Source organism: Amblyomma mixtum, chromosome 8, assembly GCF_055824585.1.
Source record: "Amblyomma mixtum isolate Tamu chromosome 8, ASM5582458v1, whole genome shotgun sequence".
Classification (NCBI taxonomy): domain Eukaryota; kingdom Metazoa; phylum Arthropoda; class Arachnida; order Ixodida; family Ixodidae; genus Amblyomma; species Amblyomma mixtum.
In genome coordinates this window covers 133,620,404-133,642,631 of record NC_143019.1, presented here as the reverse complement: position 1 = coordinate 133,642,631, position 22,228 = coordinate 133,620,404, and the positions used below count along the sequence as shown (strand labels likewise).

The following is a 22,228-nucleotide window of genomic DNA, read 5'->3' as shown; positions in this document are numbered from 1 at the left end:
CGGGTTCTGATGAAGGCTGCGTGGGTGCGAGCGAGGCCGGTGCAGGGCCAGAGGCTGGCGGCGGCGAAAACGGGTCCGCTGCGTCGTAGAGCGGCGGCGGAACGTAGTAGGCGCCGAAGTACGCCAAGACGGCCGCACGCAGCTCATCGTATGGCCGGCCGCCGAAAGCAGAGTAGGTGAGCCGACGCAGGAGGTCGGCCGGGAGGATGTCACAAAGGACTTCGTGTTTGAACGGCTGGATGGTGATGCCGTTCAGGTACATCGCAGCCTCCAGTTGGGCGAACCACCCGCCGACGCCTGCAGGCTGGAACGCCGGGAGCGGCGGGTCGAAACTTAGGTGCTGCCAGTATGCCATGCTGGAACGCCGCTGAGATAGAAGGCACGGTTCGCCAGGTCGCCACTGTTGAGGGTTTGCGGGGTCGCAGTGGAGCGCCAGACAGAGACGACCAGCGTGGCAGGCTTCTAGTTCCGGACTGCGCGTGCCGGGCGTGCGCTCCGAGCACGCGCTGTCGTTCTTTATTTTCTTCTGTCGCGGGAATGCCGATCGCAGCGCCTGCGCTTTATAGCGTCGCCGGGCGCTACACCACTACCCCCCCCCCCCCCCCCCCCCACTTGTACATATGCCGCCCGCCTTCGGGCCCTTAAAGAGACAAATAAAATGAAATGAAATGCATCGCATAACCATGAGAGATACCAGAGAGATATGGCGAGATACGAGAGGCATCAGGCATCTGCGGTTCCTGTTCATCTCTGTTTACGCTGGACAATGTGGTCTATCAAGCAGTCTAATATGACAGATGCTATTGGCTTGTGAACTGAGCTAGTGGCACACACGCTCCTGTTTTCTTGTGTCATTGCATGCTCCGATCACATCTGTCTTGCACGCAGAAAACAGCAATTTTATTTAAGGTCCCTTTTCAGCAAAAAACCTCCCCGTGAGTAGCACACAACACCAAAGACCATATTCTCAGGCTAGTGCATTTGTTTAGCTAAAACTCTGCTAGTGACCACTGCCGATGAAATTCTGAACATGCCATGCGCTCGTAGCAGGAAAAATGTAGCCAGTGGTTTCCTGTCCCTTTGTGTCATATCACGCTCTGATCACATCTGTAAAACAGCTGCTCAGCTCCGGCAAGAAAAAGCAAGGTTAGGCCAAATTTGTGCAGACCTGCTCCCTCGTGGGTCCACCTCGTTTCACCATGCCTGCCGAGAAGAAGCCTGGGAACTGCACGCAACAAGAAGCAACCATGAAATATCAGCCAGAGAGACACAAACACAGGATTACAGACTGGCTGGTGTTCAAATGAGTAAATTAACCCTTTCTTTAAGACACTTTCTGCACAACTGCATACAAACTGAACTCTCAGCTTTCTCCGAGAGTGTGCTCCATGGGGCCGTAATTTTTTTTTTTGTTCCAGGTGAATTGAGCATCCCTCAAGTCATAAATAAGAGGCTTTTTTATGCCGTGTAGCGAACGCAGTAAATAACATTTTGCGAAATAGTGAGTGGGATGGCATGTCATCCACCAGTTTCACGAAGAAAGATTTTGCCACCAGTAACAACATAATTTTTTTTTCTGCAAGTTGAATGTGTATCTTCGATATAAAATTTGATTCCACAATCTGAGTGTTTACTTGACAAGTCTCTGCATTTTGATGCCGTTATTTTCATCAATTATGACACTTTGTACAAAATTTTTCTGATCCCTGTAAAATATTAACCACTGATACGTATTCTGCGCTGAAAAACTAACAAATTATTTGCCTTGAGGCCTGAATATGCAATTTGGGTGGAAAAACGTTTTGCTTCCGATGGAAACAAAAAATGGCATCTGTTAGGGTTAAAACCTGTGTTGTTAAAGTTCCCAGGCAGAATAGACCCACACTTTTGCCCCAAGACACCCTAGGCTGACGTGTGGTTGCATGCAAATGTTAGCAATAATGGCTTAATTCACTGTAATAGAGAGTAAAAATTTCACTGATTTTCACTTCTGTTCATAGAACTGTATTAATCACCAGCATAACTGCACAAACAGTCTTTTCCAATGTATCTATCACAAAAAAACAAAAAGGTCTAAGTGTGCTCGCAACCAGATATGCAAAAGGCCTGCTGAAAAAAAAAAATATATATATATATATATATATATATATATATATATATATATATATATATATATATATATATATATATATATATATTCATGCTTTTAAGGCTGAAAGCTGGGCAGGCTTGTGTTTAGGTAGAGAAGACATGGCACTAGCACTAAAGCACACCCAATGGGCACTGAAACTGCTCTGGACATCCTGTAGACATTCATGGGACGTCCAATGGAGTTTGTGCCCATTGGGCAGGGACGAAGGGAGAGCAGACAACAGAAACGCTGGTGTGTGTGTTGTCTGCTCTCCCTTCGTCCTTGCCCAATGGGCATTGAAACTCCACTGGACATCCTATGGACGTACCATGAATGTCCACAGGATGTCCAGAGCCGTTTCAGAGCCCATTGGGTGTGGTTTAGTGCTAGTGCCTTGTCTTCTCAATCTCTGGCTGTAATGCTGCAGTGGGAGGTGGTGGAGCAGCTTTGAATCCTGCTCTTGATTGTCATATCCCAACACTCCTTTTCTGAGCAAATCTAGATTTCTGCAATGAAGACACCATTAGTGATGAAGTCATGGAAATTCATTGCTTTAATCGGATATTTTCAATGCCTGGGCACTACAGGGTTGATACATTTCATTTGCACGAGCTCTCTCGAGCCATAGCGCAATCAGTCCTTGATGAATTCAATGGCAAATTTGCTAGCGGTGGCAGCGTGCCATCGTTTGACCGAACACTCACTGCAGGCACTGGTACTTGGGCTTGCGGATGAATGCAGTGGTTAGTACATATACTGACAGTGCTACTTAAACATAGACAAAAACGTGAATGAGACATGTCTTGTTCCTATTCACTGCACCATAAACAGAAGCAATATATATACACTCAGACAATGGTACTTTGGCCAAACGCAAACAGTCAGTTTAGAACTGAGCTTATATACCTGGAAAAAGTTGGTGTTTGGTGAAGGACACATCTATCACTACACCAGGGTGCACATGGAAGGAAAGAACGACACTCTTCTTTCTCATTATTGATGTGCATGGCTATGCATCGACAGCACCAGTTGGGTGCTAGCAGCCTACGACATAAATGCCACAATGAGCATGAAACAAAAAAAATCCAAACATTTCAAGGAGGTCATGGAATGATGCTTAATGTACTATTGCCTGGTGTGTGTGTGTGTCCGTGTGTGCGCACGTGTGCGTGCAGCGTGCGCGCGTGCAGCGTGCAGGAGGGAGGGGTTGAGGCTACTACAGTCTTCGTGTCCTATAGTCGGATACAAGAGCAGAAAAAAAGTGGCTTTTCCCCATCAAAGGACCCCTTTCCAGCCAATAGCATCCGCAGATTCTCATGAAGCTGCTAGTGTGACAATGCAAGGAGTGGCAGATCAAAGGGGATAGTCCCTTCCCTCCATGGTCACACTCAGGTTCACGAGAACCGGCACACATGTCTAGACAGGGAAAAGCAGCCTTTTTCTTGGCTTGTATCCCACCACAGAGGGTATGTGTTCATTCATCTGAAAGCACAGTGGAACTGTGGAAAATGGTTGTTGACATGCAAATGTCTTACATGAAGCAGTGAAGAATTACAGAAGATTTTTGTTTCGAGAAATAAAGGCATGTGGATGAAGGTCAGGACACACTGTTGTGGTTTTTTTTTCCATGCCCTGGATAACCAGACATTCGGTTAAATCAGACATTTTCTCTGGTCCATCACACTTGTTTCAGATACACACAATCCAGGATGGATGGGTCTTCACTGCTTCAGACAACATGTTTAAAATTCTTTGTTGTAATTCCTTAGTAAGTACCTTTCAAATCCACATCAGCTTTTCATCAAGTTTCCAACCTTTGATTTTTTCATACCATTTACTACAATTTCTTGGATTTTTCTGAAAACACTTCAAAACTGGAATGACATTCTACATTCCCCAGACAGTAGAAATCATGATTAGATTTTTACAAGTTTATCCAAAACCATTCAATGTAAAAGTTCATTAATTCGACTCCGTTAATTAAGAAATCGAGATAATTTGAACTGCTGGCTCGGTCCCGGCAAAAACCAATGTAAGTCTATGGCGACAGACCCTTGGTAATTTGGATGCAATGGGCCTCACATCGGTTAACCTGAATGGCTCCAAAAGCTACCGTGCCCATGTATGACCAGCACGGCAAGAAATTGTCAAAATATCCTCACTCAAAACCTGAGTGCCATGCTGCAGAGTCACTTGCACACTTCTGATGTGCATGTGATGAGAGGCATGACGACAGACGGACGAAGCAGCCCTGCCTCCAAGAACAGTCCAACTGCTTAGTTTCAATGTCGCTTTTCTGCTAGTTTTGCGCCAGCTCTCAACGATGGTGGCTTGACCATCCAGCACCAGCCATTCAACTTAACCCAGCCGAGCACCATTTCGGGTGCAGAGTCCCAGGTCACTGATGTTTTCTTTGGCCATTTTTGTTTTTTGCTGCCCACTACGATGCCACTGAGCAGTTTCCTTCGCTTCTGTCCGAGTAGTTCCATTATTCCAATGCATCGAAACTGTGCACATGGCCCTTTGTTCTCCCGTCACTACTGCTGTGCATGTATTTTTCGTTTTAGAACTTTTTATCTTACAATTTTCTGCTTTTTGGTGCATTCGCTGTATCCCCGATGCTCCTGCCTATGTAATACCTCCCCCGGACAGCTTTTCTGAATACTGTGAATAAGTGAGTAACCAGCTATTTGTATTCACTAGTCTCCCAGGCACACTAATGGTCTCCCAGGCACGCCAATCACCTGCCAATCACGGAACACACCCTCGTCTCCCCCAGCACAGAGATCGATCGAGAAATGTGGCAAGGCTCGGAGCCGCACTCACCCGTTCGAGAAGCCAGCGGCCACAGCCGAACATGCTGAGCAGGCCAAACATGGCTGCCACAAAGATGAGCCCCAGACCGGAGAGGAAGCCGGGCACCCGTAGGTATGTCTGCACTTGCACCTGCACCAACAGCCACAAGAGATCCTTTCCACACTCCCCGCACTGTTATTTGATGCACTGTTTTTATGTTTTGGACTGCTCTAGGCTCCCTTTTGCCACACCAAGTTTATGAGATGTAAAGCAGCCGAGACCTCTGAGGACAGAAACTGCTGCACAGAAAACATGCAAAGCACAAGAAACTTTGTGAATTTGTGCACACTACCCAGCAACACTCGGGCTGTCTGCAGCTGTTTCCTTACGGGGGAAGCTGGTCTTGAAAAAAAAAATTTTATTAATGAAGTCACACTTAAGCTATCTTCAGGGAATATTTATGTTTTTGGGTGCCGATTCTAAGTATGTCATTTAATTTCATGTAAAACAATTCCTTGAGCACTTATGTAATTTTAATGTAGGCATTTCGTGAAGAGCTCTGAAAAATATTTCTTGCGGGAAACTTGCTGAAATGTATGCCATTGGGTTCTTCTTGACACCAAGGAATGCAATAAGGGTAAAATTGTCTTCCTGCCTATCATCGAACTGTAGTTATAGGGCTTTGAAGTTCTCGCTTCATAAATGAGAAGAAAAGTGTGCATTCCTGTACGTTCTTGAAGTGGCAGCTTCAGTACCCCATAACTCAAGTTCTATGATAGCCAGGATTATAATGTTACCCTCATTACATTCCTTGCTGTGAAGAGAACCCAATGGCATACATTTCAGCAAGTTTCCCACAGCAAATTTTCTTCAAAACTCTTCGCAAAATACTTGCATAAAAATTACATGAGAGCTCAAGGAATTGTTTTCCATGAAATTAAATGACATATCTAGAATCAGCACACAGAAATACATGTGCCCTGAAAATTTCACAACTCTGACTAGATTAATAAAATTTCTTTCCAAGACCAGGCTGCCCCCTTGAGAAAAGATGCTGGCAGCCCCCCACAGTGAGCTGCCACCCTGACGGGTCCAATGCTGGACCTCTTCGTCCTCAAGATAGGTTCTCGGCTACTCACAAACTGACATCTCTACCTCAACACCTGGGCGAATATGCTAGTCACACAGTAAGCTGTAAACAGCTGGCTGGTTCTCAGCCACAGCCGAAATAACCGCGCTAAGGCTCCCCTCAAGTGGCACAGGAGGGGTGCCTAAGTTGTTTCAGTCAGATTAACAGGTGTGCATCGCTGCTGCGCATGAGAGCAATGCCCACCTAGGGCTAACCTCGTAGTTTCAAAAGCTGCAAGAACACCTCATTGTTCAGAATGCTGCTATGGGAGAGTGACCCTTGCCAAGAAAAAGAAGATAGGCTTGCTTAAGACATGCGACCAGACACCTTGACACAGTGATTATGCAGCACCAAATGATCTTAAATGCCACGCCCATAGAGTTTCTTACTGTTACCTAGAGGGAAAGCTGGCAGCCCGTCTATGGGAGTTTGCATGGCGACCCCTCGAGACCACTTCAGCCACCATGGGCGCTCAAAGCATCATGGGGCGGTGAGCTACTTGTTGCGGAACTGCAACTTTTGGCCAAAAAATAATAGAAAAATTAAGCTGTTTGATAACTACAAACGTCCTAACATTCAATATCTTGTCTAATGATTGCAACAAACGAGCAGAAAAGCATTTAAGTGCAAAGTTTGCCCAAAATAAGAGACGACTCGCTCTCCTATTGGCCAAGTAAAGAACACTATAAAAACTAATATTTCGTAATTAACAGGCGCACTTTTAAAAGTAAATATGTTTTCAAAAAAGATGTTGTTGCTTAAATACTATAAGAGGTTTTTTAATAGCATTTCGGAAAAGTGAAACCTTTTATTGGCATCGTGTGTCGTTGCGTTTCCATTACTATGGCTTTTGCACACTGCGTTCGCGGGAAAGTCGTCTGCGCACACACGAACAGAGTTTTCGGAATGAAACGTCTTAGTAGTGCCACTCCGTGTTCCCGAAAAATTACGACTGTGCCGCAACAAGTAGCTCACCGCCCCATGATGCTTTGGGCGTCCATGGTGGCTGAAGTGCAGCGCCGCCAGCTTTCCCTCTAGGTAAAAGTAAGAAACTCTATGGCCACGCCGGGCTGATGCCAGGACCAGTGTTTCTAGCAACAGATCCTTTTCTATAATCAGTTAAAATAAACTTATGCCCTCTAAGGATAAATTAGAAATGGCCAAAGTGCACTGTCATCATCATCATCATCCTGACCACGCCCACTGCAGGGCAAAGGCCTCTCCCATGTCTCTCAAATTAACCCTGTCCTTCGCCAGTTGCGGCCACCGTATATCCCTGCAAATTTCTCAACCTCATCCGCCCACCTAACTTTCTGCTGCCCCCAGCTACGCTTGCCTTCTCTTGGAGTCCACTCCGTACAGATTCGTAAACATTCATTAATTTCTCAGAATATACATTGAGGATTCATGTAGGCTCACATCATCTTACTGCTGTTGTCACAGCACTGCCTTATTCATCATACTTACAGTTCTCATACATCTGCTCACACACTGTTGTTTCCATAATTTTTACCAAATATATCCATCAAATAACCAACTCATTACCTAAAAAGGCCACTGAGGCGTTGCCACCGTTGATACTGTTACTAAACAACACTAAAAACAGCAATTCTACCAAAAGAAGGCTTAAATATCATTGCTGTCTATTAGAAACATAGCTAAGTATCCAGAAACAGGATTAACTGCTGGAAGAGTTTTCAGACTAATAATTCACTAGCTTCAGTATTTTAGTTCATGTCGTGTTTGGCACACCTAGCATTGAATCACTTGAGTACTGAAACAAAGCCCCGACTGCATGTTGTTCGAAATATCTACTCTTGTCAGTGTGCTGTTCATCTTTGTAGCAAGATGCACGACCAAGATAATGGTTTTTGGTTTGTTGGTTTGTTGGGCTTTTAACGTCCCGAGCGCCGTAACCACTGAGCCACCGCGGCGGGTCCCAAGATAATGGAATGCACATCACATGCATATGATTTCCAATATGACCCTAGCAAAGCAGTGCTTGTTAGAAACTGTCTTCCAATTTGAGGGTCAACCGGAATAGAGATAGATGCAAGAAAGGAAAAGCCGAACAATAAAATGGATGAAATTCTGCTCTATGCAAAGGCTACCCACAAGCTGTGGCTACACGGCTGTTCCTTGGGCGCAGAGTGAGAGGCAACGACTGACCGGCTTGGTGTCACACAGCTGGTGCCGGAACATCTCACTGTGGAGCAGCACGGACCGGTCACTGCCCATGAACGGCAGGCACCAGCCCTGGGCCACGTCACTCCAGAACAGGGCATTCCTGAAACGCAGCAACAGTTCCCCCTTCACCACTCCTGCGAACCAGGGTTAGGTTAGGTTTACGGGGTTTAACAACCTAAAGTGACAAAGGCTGTGAGGGACGCCATGGTGAAGGGCTCGGGATAATTTCGACCCCCTGTGGTTCTTAAGGGGGGACACTGGTCTTTGAGACCAAAAAATGACCAAAGAATCAGTTTTCAAAAAATGACATTTGTGGAATCTACAGTTGTTATTTTCCAAGTGTACCAGTTTTTTCCTTCAAGAAATCAGCCCTTTGATCGTAATATTAAATTCAGATCATCGTGTGGGCTGAATTTACGCAGCAGCAGGCAATTTAAAGGCATAGAAATTCTGGACATCTGGATGCCTTAGTATGCCGATACCTCAACATCTAGGACAGACGGAAATGTCGTGTTGTTTGTTAAAGGAAGCTGAAGGCACAGTGTGTGCAATAATCGAGGCAGATTTGTTCAATTGCACTTCAAAAATTTATAATTTCACAAACTTTATCGATGCATTACATTCACACCTTAAATATTGATATTCCAAGTGCTGTAAAATTACTAATGAGGGCAAAATAAAAAAATGGTTTTGATTATTGAACTCTTTAATCACCATACTATGCAGGCATGGATTAAAAACAGCTTTTTATTGAGTTTTTTTGCACGGAAGTACTAATGAATGACTAATTAAATCTAATTATCTTAGAAACCGACTAATTTATGAGAAAGGTAATTTCATTGTTGAAATCAATATAAAAAACTGAGCAAGATGGTACAGTTTCATTAGGATTGGACTGAAAATAAGGAAAATAGGACTAAGACCAGTGTCCCCCCTTAAACGTGCACTGACATTGCACAGTACACGGGCCTCTAGCATTTCGCCTCCATCGAAATGCGACTGTCTCAGCTGGGATCGAACTCTCGTCTTGGGCCAGCAGCCAAGCACCATAACCACCGAGCCACTGCAGTGGCACTCCTACAAACCATGATGTCTCTGCACACTTCAGAGCAACTCAGTTGGTTTGGTTTGGTTTGTTGGGGGTTTAACGTCCCGAAGCAACTCAGGCTATGAGGGACGTCGTAGTGAAGGGCTCCAGAAATTTCGACCACCTGGGGTTCTATAACATGCACTGACATCGCACAGCACAAAGGCCTCTAGAATTTCACCTTCATCGAAATTCGGTCTCTGTGGCCGGGATTGAACTCGCGTCTTTCGGGTCAGCAGCCGAGCGCCGTAACCACTGAGCCACCGCGGCGGGGCGAGCAACTGAGTGACCACTGGAAGATACTACAACGCTAAAGATATGCCTGCTATGTCAAGCTATTTGGCTCTTGCTTTCAACTGTTCCTGGCTCTGTGTTTTGGAAACAACTCACTGCAATGATTACAAGTGGTACACATGTGGCGAGAAAACTGTACGGCTCAGCAGTGAATGCAGAGCTCCTACTTGGTGTCACAGCCAGTCTGCTTGTGTGCATCACTTGAAAGTACTGCTCCCAGAATTCACCTCTCCTGACTTGGTTGTCCAAGTTTTCAGAAACTATAGAGAGTCCAATGTTTCCAAAATTCTCATGTTTTCCGGCCAATCCAGATTTGTCAGCATTTTGGGTGCCAGCTCGAAAGGCCTCTCCTAGACATCACTCTAGTCAGAAGCATCACTCTAGTCGTGGCCACGGAGATAGAAGGCTTTTAGGAGGCGCAACTCCAGGCCCCCGCGGCCGGCGCGGGCGGCCAGAAAACGTCACGTGGAGGAGAGGAAGGGAGGTCGGTTTCCGTGGCGCGCGGTAGATGGCGCTCACGCGCGGTGCCCGCTGTGCCCGCTTGGGCAGCGCGAACCGCGCTGCGCGGTGCATGGCGCGGTTTCGGGACGATTCTATCTCCGTGGGGACGGCGGAGCGTGCAAAAAAAAAGCAGTGCGGGAATATATTGGCGGGGTGTTACAGGGAACCCCTCCGTTTGTGGTCTGGGGCCGCTGATGGGGTATCAAGAATGTTACCATTCCAGCCGGCTTGCACGGAGAACGGCGGCTAAGTAGTTGTAGACGCCGTGCTTGTAGCTGTGGCTAAACTAGCCAGCTCACGGACGGGCTCACATTTTTTTTTTAACATTGCACCGCTCCCTTTTCATCCCCTGCGGTCAGAGGGACGCCGAAGTGGGCTTCCAAACGCTGTACTTTCCCTGTAAGGCGGGTCGAATCCCACGATGAACGAGCCCAGCTGGCTGCTTATCTCCCCTGCCTCTTTAGCTGCAAGGGCATCACAACGCTGTCACTGCTAATTGGGCACTGCACGTATCGATACGGCTTCGTGTCACCGAGCGGCCTCTTTCATCTTGTTGTGGAGCGGTCCATTGTAGCTAGTCATGCTTGAGCTCTTCTATTTGGGTATTCGGGTGAAAATGGGCTAACACAATGCGTCGCTGCCTGTCACAAAGTGCGCGCATGCTTTATCTTTCTTTTTTCTTCTCCGACCAAATTGGCCACGGCTGGCCACGGCGCCGGTAGTATGCGGGCATGTCGCGATGCAGCGGCGATGACTTAGCCTCCCCCCGCGTGGGCATTGACCCCTCGCGACGCTGGGGGGGTCAAGACTACGCCGCCCCCCTCCTCAGGATTATCGCCGGGAAGAGAGTGCTTTCACGAGGGGGGGACGGGAAGCGGCCGGTGAAGGCCCTAGCACCCGTCCCAACCTTGAGAAGTTAACATCCCTCCTCGTTAGGACCATACCTTTCCTTCGCGTCCCCTTCAGTTTCTTCATGCTTCTTCTCCCCCCTTCTCAACATCTGTATATCGTTGGTGCACGGGGCCGAGAGGATTCGTTTGCTTTTATTTGTTTTTTTTTTTTTGTGGTTTGTCACGTGAACACGGTGGCGGGAAAATCACGACCGAGTTAGTTGGTCCAGAGATTTCGGTGCGTGCCGACGTGTGTGGGGTCAGCCAGGGCAGTGGTCGGCAAGCGGGCCTAGGCGGTGTCTCACGCGTAGAGCGCGGCGACGGCGGCCACGAAAGACGCGTGGAAGACGCGTAACCCGTGGCCCAGGTCGCCCGTATCCGCACCCCCCCCATCAGCACCGCGCGCTTCCGCAGCCCGACGCTCCCTGCGACTGGACCTTGCCACTACGCAGCTAAGTCACCGATTCTCACCACTCGCTCCACTCTTTTCTTTGTTCTGTCGCTGTTCTCGTCCTATTCTTTTGTACATTGCTTTAATCGTGTAACCTTGTTGTATAGTTCTCGCCCTGTTATTTTTCTTCTTATTGTCAATAGTTGCTTGTGTTCTGATCCTGTGTTTATTCGCGTCGCGCCTGTGTATTTTCGCAATATTGCTTGGTTTATTTTGTAGCCGTTTGTTCTTGTTCTTACCCAAGTAAAAGGGTTGCTGAAGAAACTTGCCTATACGCCTCATGCCTCCGGTCAACGGCTAATCAGGCGTGGCCCCTATCGCCGGTCAGCAGTCTAACCTCATCTTCCGCACGCGGGGTGGAGAAATTTGTCGCTCCACCCCCTCCTAAATTTACGGAGAGTGCAGTGGTGGGCAGGTTGGCCCGATTAATTATAACTTCGGCGCCAATCAAACATCTAGTCTCCGACCATATCGTGACACTGCCCCGGTCAGACTGTCTTGAGAATGGCGAGCAAGACAGCCCTGCTTGTGCACAGTGACGGCTGGGAAACGCCCCCCCCCCCCTCACTCCCTGCAGAGGAGCTCCGCCTAATCTTTTAGCAGCTTCGGACACAAACTGGCGGAAGACAAGAAACCAAGAAAAAATAAAAAATAAGGAATACACTGTAACACGTAACACCCTCGAAACAGCGAGTGGGGTCGTGTGTTCTAGTCTCCAGAAGCTGTGTGACCGGCGTGGTAGAGTGCTCGCGCTCGAGTCCTGGTCTATATATATCTCCGTGGACCTGGTACGTCTTACTGCCTCGTTATAGCATACGATGGGACGTAAGTGCTTTGTTCCGAACTGTAATAGCGGATACAAGTCCTGCAAAGAAAGTGTCATCTCCTTCAAGGCTCCCAGTGACCAGCAGCGATGTGTATCCAACGAATTTCTTTCAGGACCATCAAGTAAAAAAGGGCAGCCATCGCGCGCGGCAGTGCCCACCAATAGGCGGAAGAGCGCCAAGCCGCAGGAAACATCAACGGTTAGAATTCGAATGTCGATTGCCTCCCGTACTACGAAGCCACGTTTTACCGCACGATAACTCAGGGCAGCATGACATTATTGTGAAGAAAATGTTGGCCGCGCAAATGCTCTCCTGCGGAAGCACTGAAATGCGCGCGACGGCGCGAGCGCGCGTCGTCCTCGGGGAACCTGACGAGGGCGGCATCCGGCGGCGGTCGAAGGAAGCAGACAGCGCCTGTGACTCTCTGCGGTCGCGGGAGAGAGGCGACTTTCGCCTCCTAAATGCTTCTATCTCCGTGGTCGTGGCACCCACGTTTTTTGTGCACAGAAGACACCAACATTATGCCATGCCACCATCGGCAAGACTGCTGGGGCTGGCAGTGTTTGGCATTGTCCACGCCCTAGAGGGGCAGTCCGTTTTCATGCGACCAACTTCTGAGGAAGGATTCACCTGTTTGCTACTGCCAGAGCTCTTTCTGTCAATAGGCACCACAGCTAACCCTTATTGTCCATTCGAGTCGTATTTGAAGTGGGCTGTTGCAAAATTCTGCCAGTTTTTGACCAACACAGTTCCCACTTCGAGTTATTGATCAGTTCGCTCTCGCCCTACCAAAAGCTTGCCGTCCCGGTTAACTCAGTTTGTAGAGCGATTGCTCTGGAGAAGCGGTGGTCCCGGGTTTGAACCCCGGACCAGGACGAATTTTTCTTTAAGTACGAAGTTTCTGAGAAAGCTGTATAGCTTTCCCTTGTGGCCATATGGCTGCGCTCAGGTGGATGTCAATGAGTAATTACTCCCTTATGTTTCATTACACTTCAGACTCGACTCCTGGCCTTTTGTGAAGAAGGCCTGCTCTTGAATCCTGACTGTTGCAACATGTCTTAACTTCTCAGCGTTTAGCAGACACTGGAGACACAGAACCCAGGTTATGATGGAAACTGTTGTTTTGACATCAGTCTTCAGTGCAGGTTTTCATGGCACATATAAACATCTGAATGCAGCACGAAGGTCACGCATACCGGCGGGCCAATCGTGTGTGGCGCGGAGGCAGCGGCTTGGTGAAGAGCTTCTCACGGGCCTGTCTCCGCAACTCCACCAGCTCAGAGGCGTGCGCCAGACCATAGATGGCGCTCTGCCACGTGCCGTAGTTGATCTTCATGCCCTGCACACATGCACACAACGTTTATCAGAGCCTGAGACAGAATCCAAGAACCTGACATGCAGCGGTGCGTATCAGGTGCCTCACTTTCGTACCTTTACTCAAACTGCAGTTAGTGATGATGTTGGCATGAATTTGACAAAGTGAAAAATGCTCAAACAAACTACTGCTCAGAAGCGGTTAACCGAATGCTGCTAAAAATTCACCACAAAAGGCAGTGACAATGCCATCCATCAGGAGGGAAAAAAAATTACATATCCCTGAGACATCATGAAAAAATGCACGAGTATGTGTCTTGCTGACTAATAAGTTAGAGCAAGAATACCAGAAAAAAAAAAAGATGACCACAAACCAGCCTCCGGTTGGTTCTGATGGTAACCACTTCCTGGTTGCGGTCCTCCACTCTCGTACCCTTTCCACGGTAACCCCACCCAGAGGTTACTATAGCAACCACCCTCCGATTATCCTGACTACTACTCCTACCATATCGACATGAAAACCAGGGACGAGCACTTAACAGCTGTTGCTGTCAAACATAACATAGGTTTACTGACTGTCCACAGAGGACCAGCCTGACGACTAGTCCCCAGTCGAAATGTCAGTAAACCTATGTTATGTTTTTCAGCATGTGTCAGTCTACTTCCGGAATCCTATAGCTTCTCGTTCATTGCCTTCCTCTTTACTAGTTACGACTAACTACCCCTCCCCCCCCTCCCCCACACACAAACCACAGGAACCGCAGGGTACCGCAGAACCAAGTTTGCAAACCCCTGCCATAAGGATCGTGTGCAAACCTACAGAACAACATGGACACAATGACCGGACACACAGCAGAATGCCATTGTGCTAAAACTGTTCTGAAAGTAAACGACATCAGTGTTGCAACTGCAGCTATGAACAAAGTAAAACATCCTGCCTTCTGGGGGCATGTAATGACAGTGCCATGTCTGATAATCTGGGCAGACATGGTGCAAGTCATATAAGCAAAGCGAAAAGTTGGGCAAGTTGGATAACATTCATGACGTAACGTTCATGATGGCAAGTTAGCGCTTGTCTGCGCCGTTTCCTTTCCGTCCCTCGTGTTCCTTTTGCGCTTTTGTTACATCATAAAGTCATATTACCCAGCCTCCCCAAGAGCCCCACCCAGCCCAAAAAGCACGCACTCCTCACCTGTGGACCTTGCCTCATGAAGACAAACGACTCCACCTGGTCCAAGTCACCTGCAAAGCAGCACCGAAAAGAATGGGACCCTGCACTTGAAACTACACCCCGAGTGCACAGGAAAGCCTCGGGACTGCTCTCACATGTCAGCACTGAAGCACCATGACGGTAAACAGACAACAGAATGAGAAACGCGATGCTCGTGCTCGCTCATTCGGACACTCACTCTAAGGAGCTAGAGTTAAACGTACAAGATTACCGCATATGTTTTTTTGCACCAGCACCAATTGCACACAGCGCTCCATTATCATCTGTTCCTGGTGACACTTAGGTGGGACAGCCCATAAATCTGCATACACGTGTGCCTTAAAAAAATGAGGAGAATTATTTGGCAGATCAAAAGCCACCAACTGCTTCACCCTTTTAGACCCTACATTGTACTGGGCAACAACAACCTATGCCATGATGGGGAGCCAAGAAGTACTTGCAGACACAATGGCCAAATCTGAGAAATGTTAAAAGAGGAGTGCCTCCCCACGCCCAGACTCCTCTTATGAGGGTGGCAGTCAGTGTAGGAGATAATAATCTGTGTGAGAGTGGCATGTCACAAACGAGGCTCTCTCTTCTCTCTAATTATTCATGTTATTCTAACATGACGCTCACGAAAAAAAAACCTTAAATCTGCCACACCTTGCTATGTGCCGCAAGTGTGCTCGCCTTTGCCTGTTTCCTAAAATATATTACTTTAATCCTTTCCTGAATTAAAATCTTTTCACCACACCTAGTCACATCTCTTCCAGCATTGATCACATACACATAAAGTTGATGTGCCATTTTGGCGCACAGATATGTACCATCATTCCATTTTACCAAGAACCGTGACTGAATGGAATGTACCATGTTCCTGCCTTTGCAGTCTCTATCTGTGACAGCTCTATCTTCAAGGTCACCGTTCAAAGTACCGTACAGCTTCATTTCTTACCTATACTGCAAATAAAGTAATAATTTCATCATGATCGCCTTCAAAGTTCCTGCTGCTTCTCTTTACTTTTTTACCCTGTACTGAAAATAATATGTTAACTTCACCACTCTTTCTTATGTGGCCACTTCAAGTATGTATAATAAATAAATAAACACAGAATGCAGAAATAACCAAAAAGAAAAGGCCTCATGTGACAAGGTTGTGAATTACAAATGCTATGGCGTTAAACCTGCCACAACCCAATCCGTGCATGTGGTGGTATGTTTGCACTAGCACACTGCAGTGATTGCAGTGGAGTATGCCCATGAAGAGCATACTGGCAACAAGCAGTATGACTGCACTCTTCTTTTAGTCCGATTTCTCACCCACTTTCACAGACTGGATCTGCAGCCTATGCCTCTGAGCGGAAGAGGCAAGTGCGGAGGACACACACCCTGGAATTTCTGCCGCAGGTAAGCGAGGCACATCTCAGCCGGGATGCTGTCGAAGCCACATGCGCCCAGGATCACAATTCCCTTCTCGCGGGCCTCGTCGTAGAACTCCACCTGCATTTGCTCCAGGTACTGTGGGGGGACAAGAGCAGACAGGCAGTGATCCCAACAGGACTGGTGGTCATCACAGTGCACAGATGCCTATAATTCTCCTGCCAGCCTTAGTGCTACAGGTGCTTCTGAACTCATCAACATGAGGCACAAAGTGAGACAATCCAGAGAGAAACACTGCAGGAGCAAAACTCCAAAGCAAATGGCAGGAGCTGCTGCCATCAGGGTTAGGCTGCGTGGACGAGCAACCACTGTTATGCCGAGCTACTCACCCCTGGACAGCTAGGAATCCCCCGAACAGCTAGGATAGCTACCCACCCCTGGACAGCTAGGAATCCCCCAGACAGCTAGGATAGCTACCCACACCTGGACAGATAGGAATCCCCTGGACAGCTACAACAGCTACCCACCCCTCGACAGCAAGGAATCCCCCACACAGCTAGGATAGCTACCCACCCCTGAACAGCTAGGACAGCTACCCACCTCTGGACAGCTAAGACAGCTACCCACCCCTAGACAGCAAGGAATCCCCCACACAGCTAGGATAGCTACCCACCTCTCGACAGCAAGGAATCCCCCACACAGCTAGGATACCTACCCACCCCTGAACAGCTAGGACAGCTACCCACCTCTGGACAGCTAAGACAGCTACCCACCCCTGGACAGCGAGGAATCCCCCACACAGCTAGGACAGCTACCCACTCCTGGACAGCTAGGAGTCCCCCGGACAGCTAGGATAGCTACCCACCCTTGGACAGCTAGGAATCCCCTGGACAGCTAGAACAGCTACCCACCCCTGGACAGCGAGGAATCCCCTGGACAGCTACAACAGCTACCCACCCCTCGACAGCGAGGAATCCCCCACACAGCTAGGATAGCTACCCACCCCTGAACAGCTAGGACAGCTAAGACAGCTACCCACCCCTGGACAGCGAGGAATCCCCCACACAGCTAGGACAGCTACCCACCCTTGGACAGCTAGGAATCCCCTGGACAGCTAGAACAGCTACCCACCCCTGGACAGCGAGGAATCCCCTGGACAGCTAGAACAGCTACCCACCCCTGGACAGCGAGGAATCCCCTGGACAGCTAGAACAGCTACCCACCCCTGGATAGCGAGGGATCCCCCACACAGCTAGGATAGCTACCTCCCCCTGGACAGCTAGGATAGCTACCCACACCTGGACAGCTAGGAATACCCCGGACAGCTAGAACAGCTACCCACCCCTGGACAGCTAGAACAGCTACCCACCCCTGGACAGCAAGGAATCCCCCACACAGCTGGGATAGCTACCTCCCCCTGGACAGCTAGGATAGCTACCCACACCTGGACAGCTAGGAATCCCCTGGACAGCTATGACAGCTACCCACCCCTGGACAGCTATGAATCCCCTGGACAGCTAAGACAGCTGCCCACCCCTGGACAGCTAGGAATCCCCCGGACAGCTAGGAATCCCCCGGACAGCTAGGATAGCTACCCACCCCTGGACAGCTAGGGATCCCCTGGACAGCTAGAAGAGCTACCCACCCCTTCCGGGTTCGAACCCCGGACCAGGATGAATTTTTCTTTAACTACGAAGTTTCTGAGAAAGCTGTATAGCAGCCGTATGGCTGCGCTTGGGTGGATGCCAATGAGTAATTACTCCCTTATTACAAATCTACTCCACCTTGGGGGATTCCCCTAAACATTTGACCAACACCCACTCCTGAACAGCGAGGAATCCCCTGGACCACTAGGACAGCTACCCACCCATGGACAGGAAGGAATATTTGGAGTCAACTCCGAATAACGTGGGAAAGAGAAAGGCAAGCAGTACAGCAGTGCACAGTTAAAACAGGAGCAGTAAGAAAACTAGGAGCGACTTCAAGGCATCCTGCATTACCCTGGCAAGTCACAGCAGCACACTGCGTAGCACCTGTCCAGTTTGCATAAGCAGGTACTCAGCATATATTGAGCCGGTATCTGACTCAGTAGGTATTTAGAGAGATGAATAGACCTTTCAACTCTTGCTCAGTAAGGTGAAAAGGCATGGTAATGTTCTGTATGTTTTTAAGGTACTTCAAGTGAACAGATGCTATGCAGGAAAAGAAGACATGGTGACTCAGTATCTGTGTGCAACACTTTGCATTTGAACTAGTTTTTCTCTTGGCATGTAATGTCAAGTCATTTCCAAATTACGTAAATAACCAAGAACTATTCTTCTAAATTGGCTGTTTCCTTTCATATTGAGGGGACCTGTGCATAGATTGCTGGTTTGTACACATATAACTGGCTGTTTGCAAATAATGAGTTCCCTCAGAGATCAGACTGCACTGTGCACAGTCAGTGGAACAGAGTGCCATTGTTCACCTGAGGTTCCCCGCTGACGTCAATGTGGTGGGTGCCACACTCGACGCACGCTTTAACCACCTGGCGCCCGAAGAAGCGGTACTGGATCAGAAAAAGAAAAAAAGAAATGAAGGCAAGGATTACAGATGGGCAAAAACACACAGAATGAATAAGGGAAAAAATAATTGAGTGCATCAGCTATAATGTCAGCAATAAATAAAAATATAGTCCAAGGTTCGACGGAACACCATCTGGTCAGGGTGAAGCATTATTTATTCACAAAGGAAAATTGGGTCACTGACCAAGGTCAGTGACCCAATTTTCCTTTGTGAATAAATAATAAATAAAAATGTCACAAGTTGTTTCACTGGGAATACCCAGGTGTTCCTAGAGATTCATACTACTTTGACACCCATTCTTGTGACTGGACTCTGGAGGTCAATACTTTGGGACAATAAAAAAGGACTAAAGAAATGTGTTCACAGGCATAATAAAAACAGCATGGCTACAGTGACAGAGAGAGGAGAGGGGCAAACACAAGTGTAAACTTTTGACTAACGCCCAGAAAAAAGTGCTGGTTTACAATTATGACTGCAACACATTCGCAGTGCACAAGGCAGAACTACGATTCATGGTGTATGAGGTAGCACAAAACGGGACAGGGCACAGAGAGAGACTAACACAACACAGGGCCCTTGTCCGATTTTGCGTTACCTCACACACCATGAATCACAGTTACCGACTCTACCCTTTCTGCCCTTGTGAAGGCGGAACTAGCTACACTCACGAAATAAAAGCACCTTGGGATATGGATAAATGGTTGGAACGACCCTATATGCAAGAATAGAAAAAAATTAACAAGGAAAGCAAAGCAGCTTTTTGGGGGGTGTATTAAGCATAAACTGATCCACAAAATCTAGAACAGTGCAACACTACTGGGCTCACATTTATAAACGCTCTTGCATAGTGAAATCTGGTCCCAATTCTACACGCAAAAGTGGAGAGAAGGTGTGCTGGCTTCAGGCACATAAGGCATGAGTACTGAATAAGCTCAGAGTGCAAAGTAATACGTACAAAATCTGAAGTGTGCAAGGCAAAAAAGTAAAATTCAGCATGAAGGAGGCATGGGTCAAGCGGACGACCATAAGGCAACATGCATTCTCAGGTACTTGTGATGCAGTAGGGCTGACGATCACAAACAAATACAGGTGTCAAGGCAAAGGACAAGCTACCAGGACAGAATTAAAAAATACATGTTTTTAGATTTATATTTAAAGAATAGGGCTGGATGCTTGGAAATGCAATGCTGTAAGCAAGAGGCAAGAGTTCAGAAAAGTCGATGGCATCTACTGCCACTACATAGAAGAAAGGCAGATGATAGAATTAACATTTTCTAATACATCTCCAGCCCAGATCTTGCTCAGATCAAGCACAGGTCCAGCTTAGATCCAACTTGGCTGGTAGCGTGAATCTTGGACATTTTGGTATTTATAAACAAGCAAGGAGTGTTTAATGATCAGGAGGAGACTGGAGGTGTGGTGGCAAAGAACAAGAGGCTTGGTCGTGCGGAAAGAAGGACAGAAACACAGAGATTCAGGAGCAGAAAATGCTATGACACCATGGGAAAGGGTCCAATGTCACTGTGGTCGCACAAGAAGAATCCCTATTCAATGCCTATCTACAGAGCCAGAGTTCAAAAATTAGGCAGTGGCTTAGCTGTGGTTAAGCCTGGATATACAAGCGAAAAGCTGCAGTTATGCTTGGTTTGACGTCATGGCTGTCGCAGTTGGCGCACAGTGCACTGGGAGCACCACGATAACGGTGGAGGCGCTCAGTCATCCACACGCTGCCTGTACGGAGGTGGAGGAGGAGACGGTAATCGGCGCGGTTAAAATTCAGAGGGCACTTTGGCTCTCTGAAGTGCTGCAAGGCTTCTCCTTCCATGGCGAGTGCAAGCGCCTATTCTCTGACAAGCGCATTTATAGCCCAGCAGCGTGCCTGCTGCATCAAAAGGTCAAAGAGTGCTGAGGAGGAGTAGCACGCGCAGCGGCAGCAGTGGTGTACATGCACAGTAGCGCGTGGCTGCGGCGAAAGGTCAGGCGACGGAGTCAGCAGCTGCGGCTATCTGCGCCGCATGTGATGTCACTCGGTTTCGTGCATGCGCAGAACTGGCAAATCTGTGCACCGGCTCACGCGAAGCTCGGCTCTGACCCTCGTCAAAAAGGCAATGAGAACTTTTATCTTCCCTTTCTTGTCAGTATGGCTAATGTTGCCAACACGCCAAGAGGAGCAAGAGCCGGAAGTTTGCTAAAGTGGTTGCCACAACTATTCTCCTTCTCTGTGCTCATCCTGATAAAATGAGAGAATGTGCTAGAGGCACGATGGGAGAGTTGAGTGCTCTGCTGAAACACCCTCAGTCTGCTCCAAGATAACAGCACATTTCCTGTTAACTCAAGACACAAAACGAATGCCAGCTGCATTTTCATTTCACGAGATTCATCGTGACACCTACGTACTGAAGAAGAAGCAAGAAGTCAAAGAAAGGCATAGGTGGTCACTGAAAATGACCTCAGTCTAACCAACACTCCACGGCCTGCCTTTGTTACTCCACATTACTAGGAATTCAAAGGAGAGCCCTTCTCCGAGGCTTCATATGCTTCAGAACAGTTTTCTACATTTTCTCATTTTCAGACGCTTCTGAAGAGCAGGTGTTCCAAAGAGCTAGACTTTTACCTTCACTTCACACCAGGAGTTGATCAGGAGTGTTATCAGGAGTGTGGTCAGCACAACAGTGGGAAATCACCACCACCACCATGATGGGCCACTGCCAAAGCTTTCGGAAACATCGCGCTGGCAGAGTTAGTTAATAAGGGCATGCTCAAGGCATGAGCCGCAAGATGCCAGTGACAGCTGCAGCTCTGTATGCTAACCTTTGAACATTCACCATGGGAGCTGCCAGAAGTGCGAACCAGAGCTGTGCAGCTGGTACCACAGTAAAAAAAAAATACTGAGTGCATCACTCTATCCTAGCTGCTAGATTAAAAGAAGTTGGCTTACACTATGTCGCATACACAACAAAAAGGCTTGCTTTTGCCAATTAGATTTCTGATCTAAAAGGTGTGTGTGTGGCAATAACATTGTAAACAAGCTGAAAACGAGTGTGCAAATGACAGCCTACCACCAGCCCAGTCTCTGCATGTCACTCTATTCATCCAGGCAGGCAGTCTTTCCTCCACTATGGCTATCCGTACATGCAAACCCAAAGCCCAGCTGCATCCTTGACACAGAAAAACACATTATCAGACAGAAAATGTCACATAAGTATGTGCACTTAAGCCAAGAGGAGGCAGCTAAAACCCCTCCCTATCTGCGGCAACAAGAAAATGCCACATTCACACCCACTCTGCACAATAAGCCGAGGCTACAATGAGGACCAGTGCAATGAAAGTAGGAACATACAACAGTAACCACAACCACGGAAAGCAGTGAAAAGTTCTAGTGTTCAAGAATTTTTAATTTAAATAAAGGGGACCTCACCTCTGATTTGGTCTGACCCTATTGCAAATGAGCGTACGATATTCTGCA

General features: G+C 47.8%; 1 protein-coding gene across 1 annotated transcript in view; it reads right to left on the bottom strand.

The window, feature by feature from the left end:
• LOC149334523 (saccharopine dehydrogenase-like oxidoreductase) overlaps positions 1-22,228 on the bottom strand; it is a 79,297-nt gene that overhangs the window by 10,437 nt on the left and 46,632 nt on the right. Inside the window, exons 3-9 of the mRNA XM_089555159.1 lie at positions 18,665-18,745; positions 16,206-16,335; positions 14,800-14,849; positions 13,490-13,632; positions 8,226-8,343; positions 4,958-5,077; positions 1,169-1,225 (exon numbers count right to left, since the gene is read on the bottom strand). Coding sequence (XP_089411285.1) covers positions 1,169-1,225; positions 4,958-5,077; positions 8,226-8,343; positions 13,490-13,632; positions 14,800-14,849; positions 16,206-16,335; positions 18,665-18,745 — 699 coding nt within the window. The remainder of the gene's footprint in view (positions 1-1,168; positions 1,226-4,957; positions 5,078-8,225; positions 8,344-13,489; positions 13,633-14,799; positions 14,850-16,205; positions 16,336-18,664; positions 18,746-22,228) is intronic.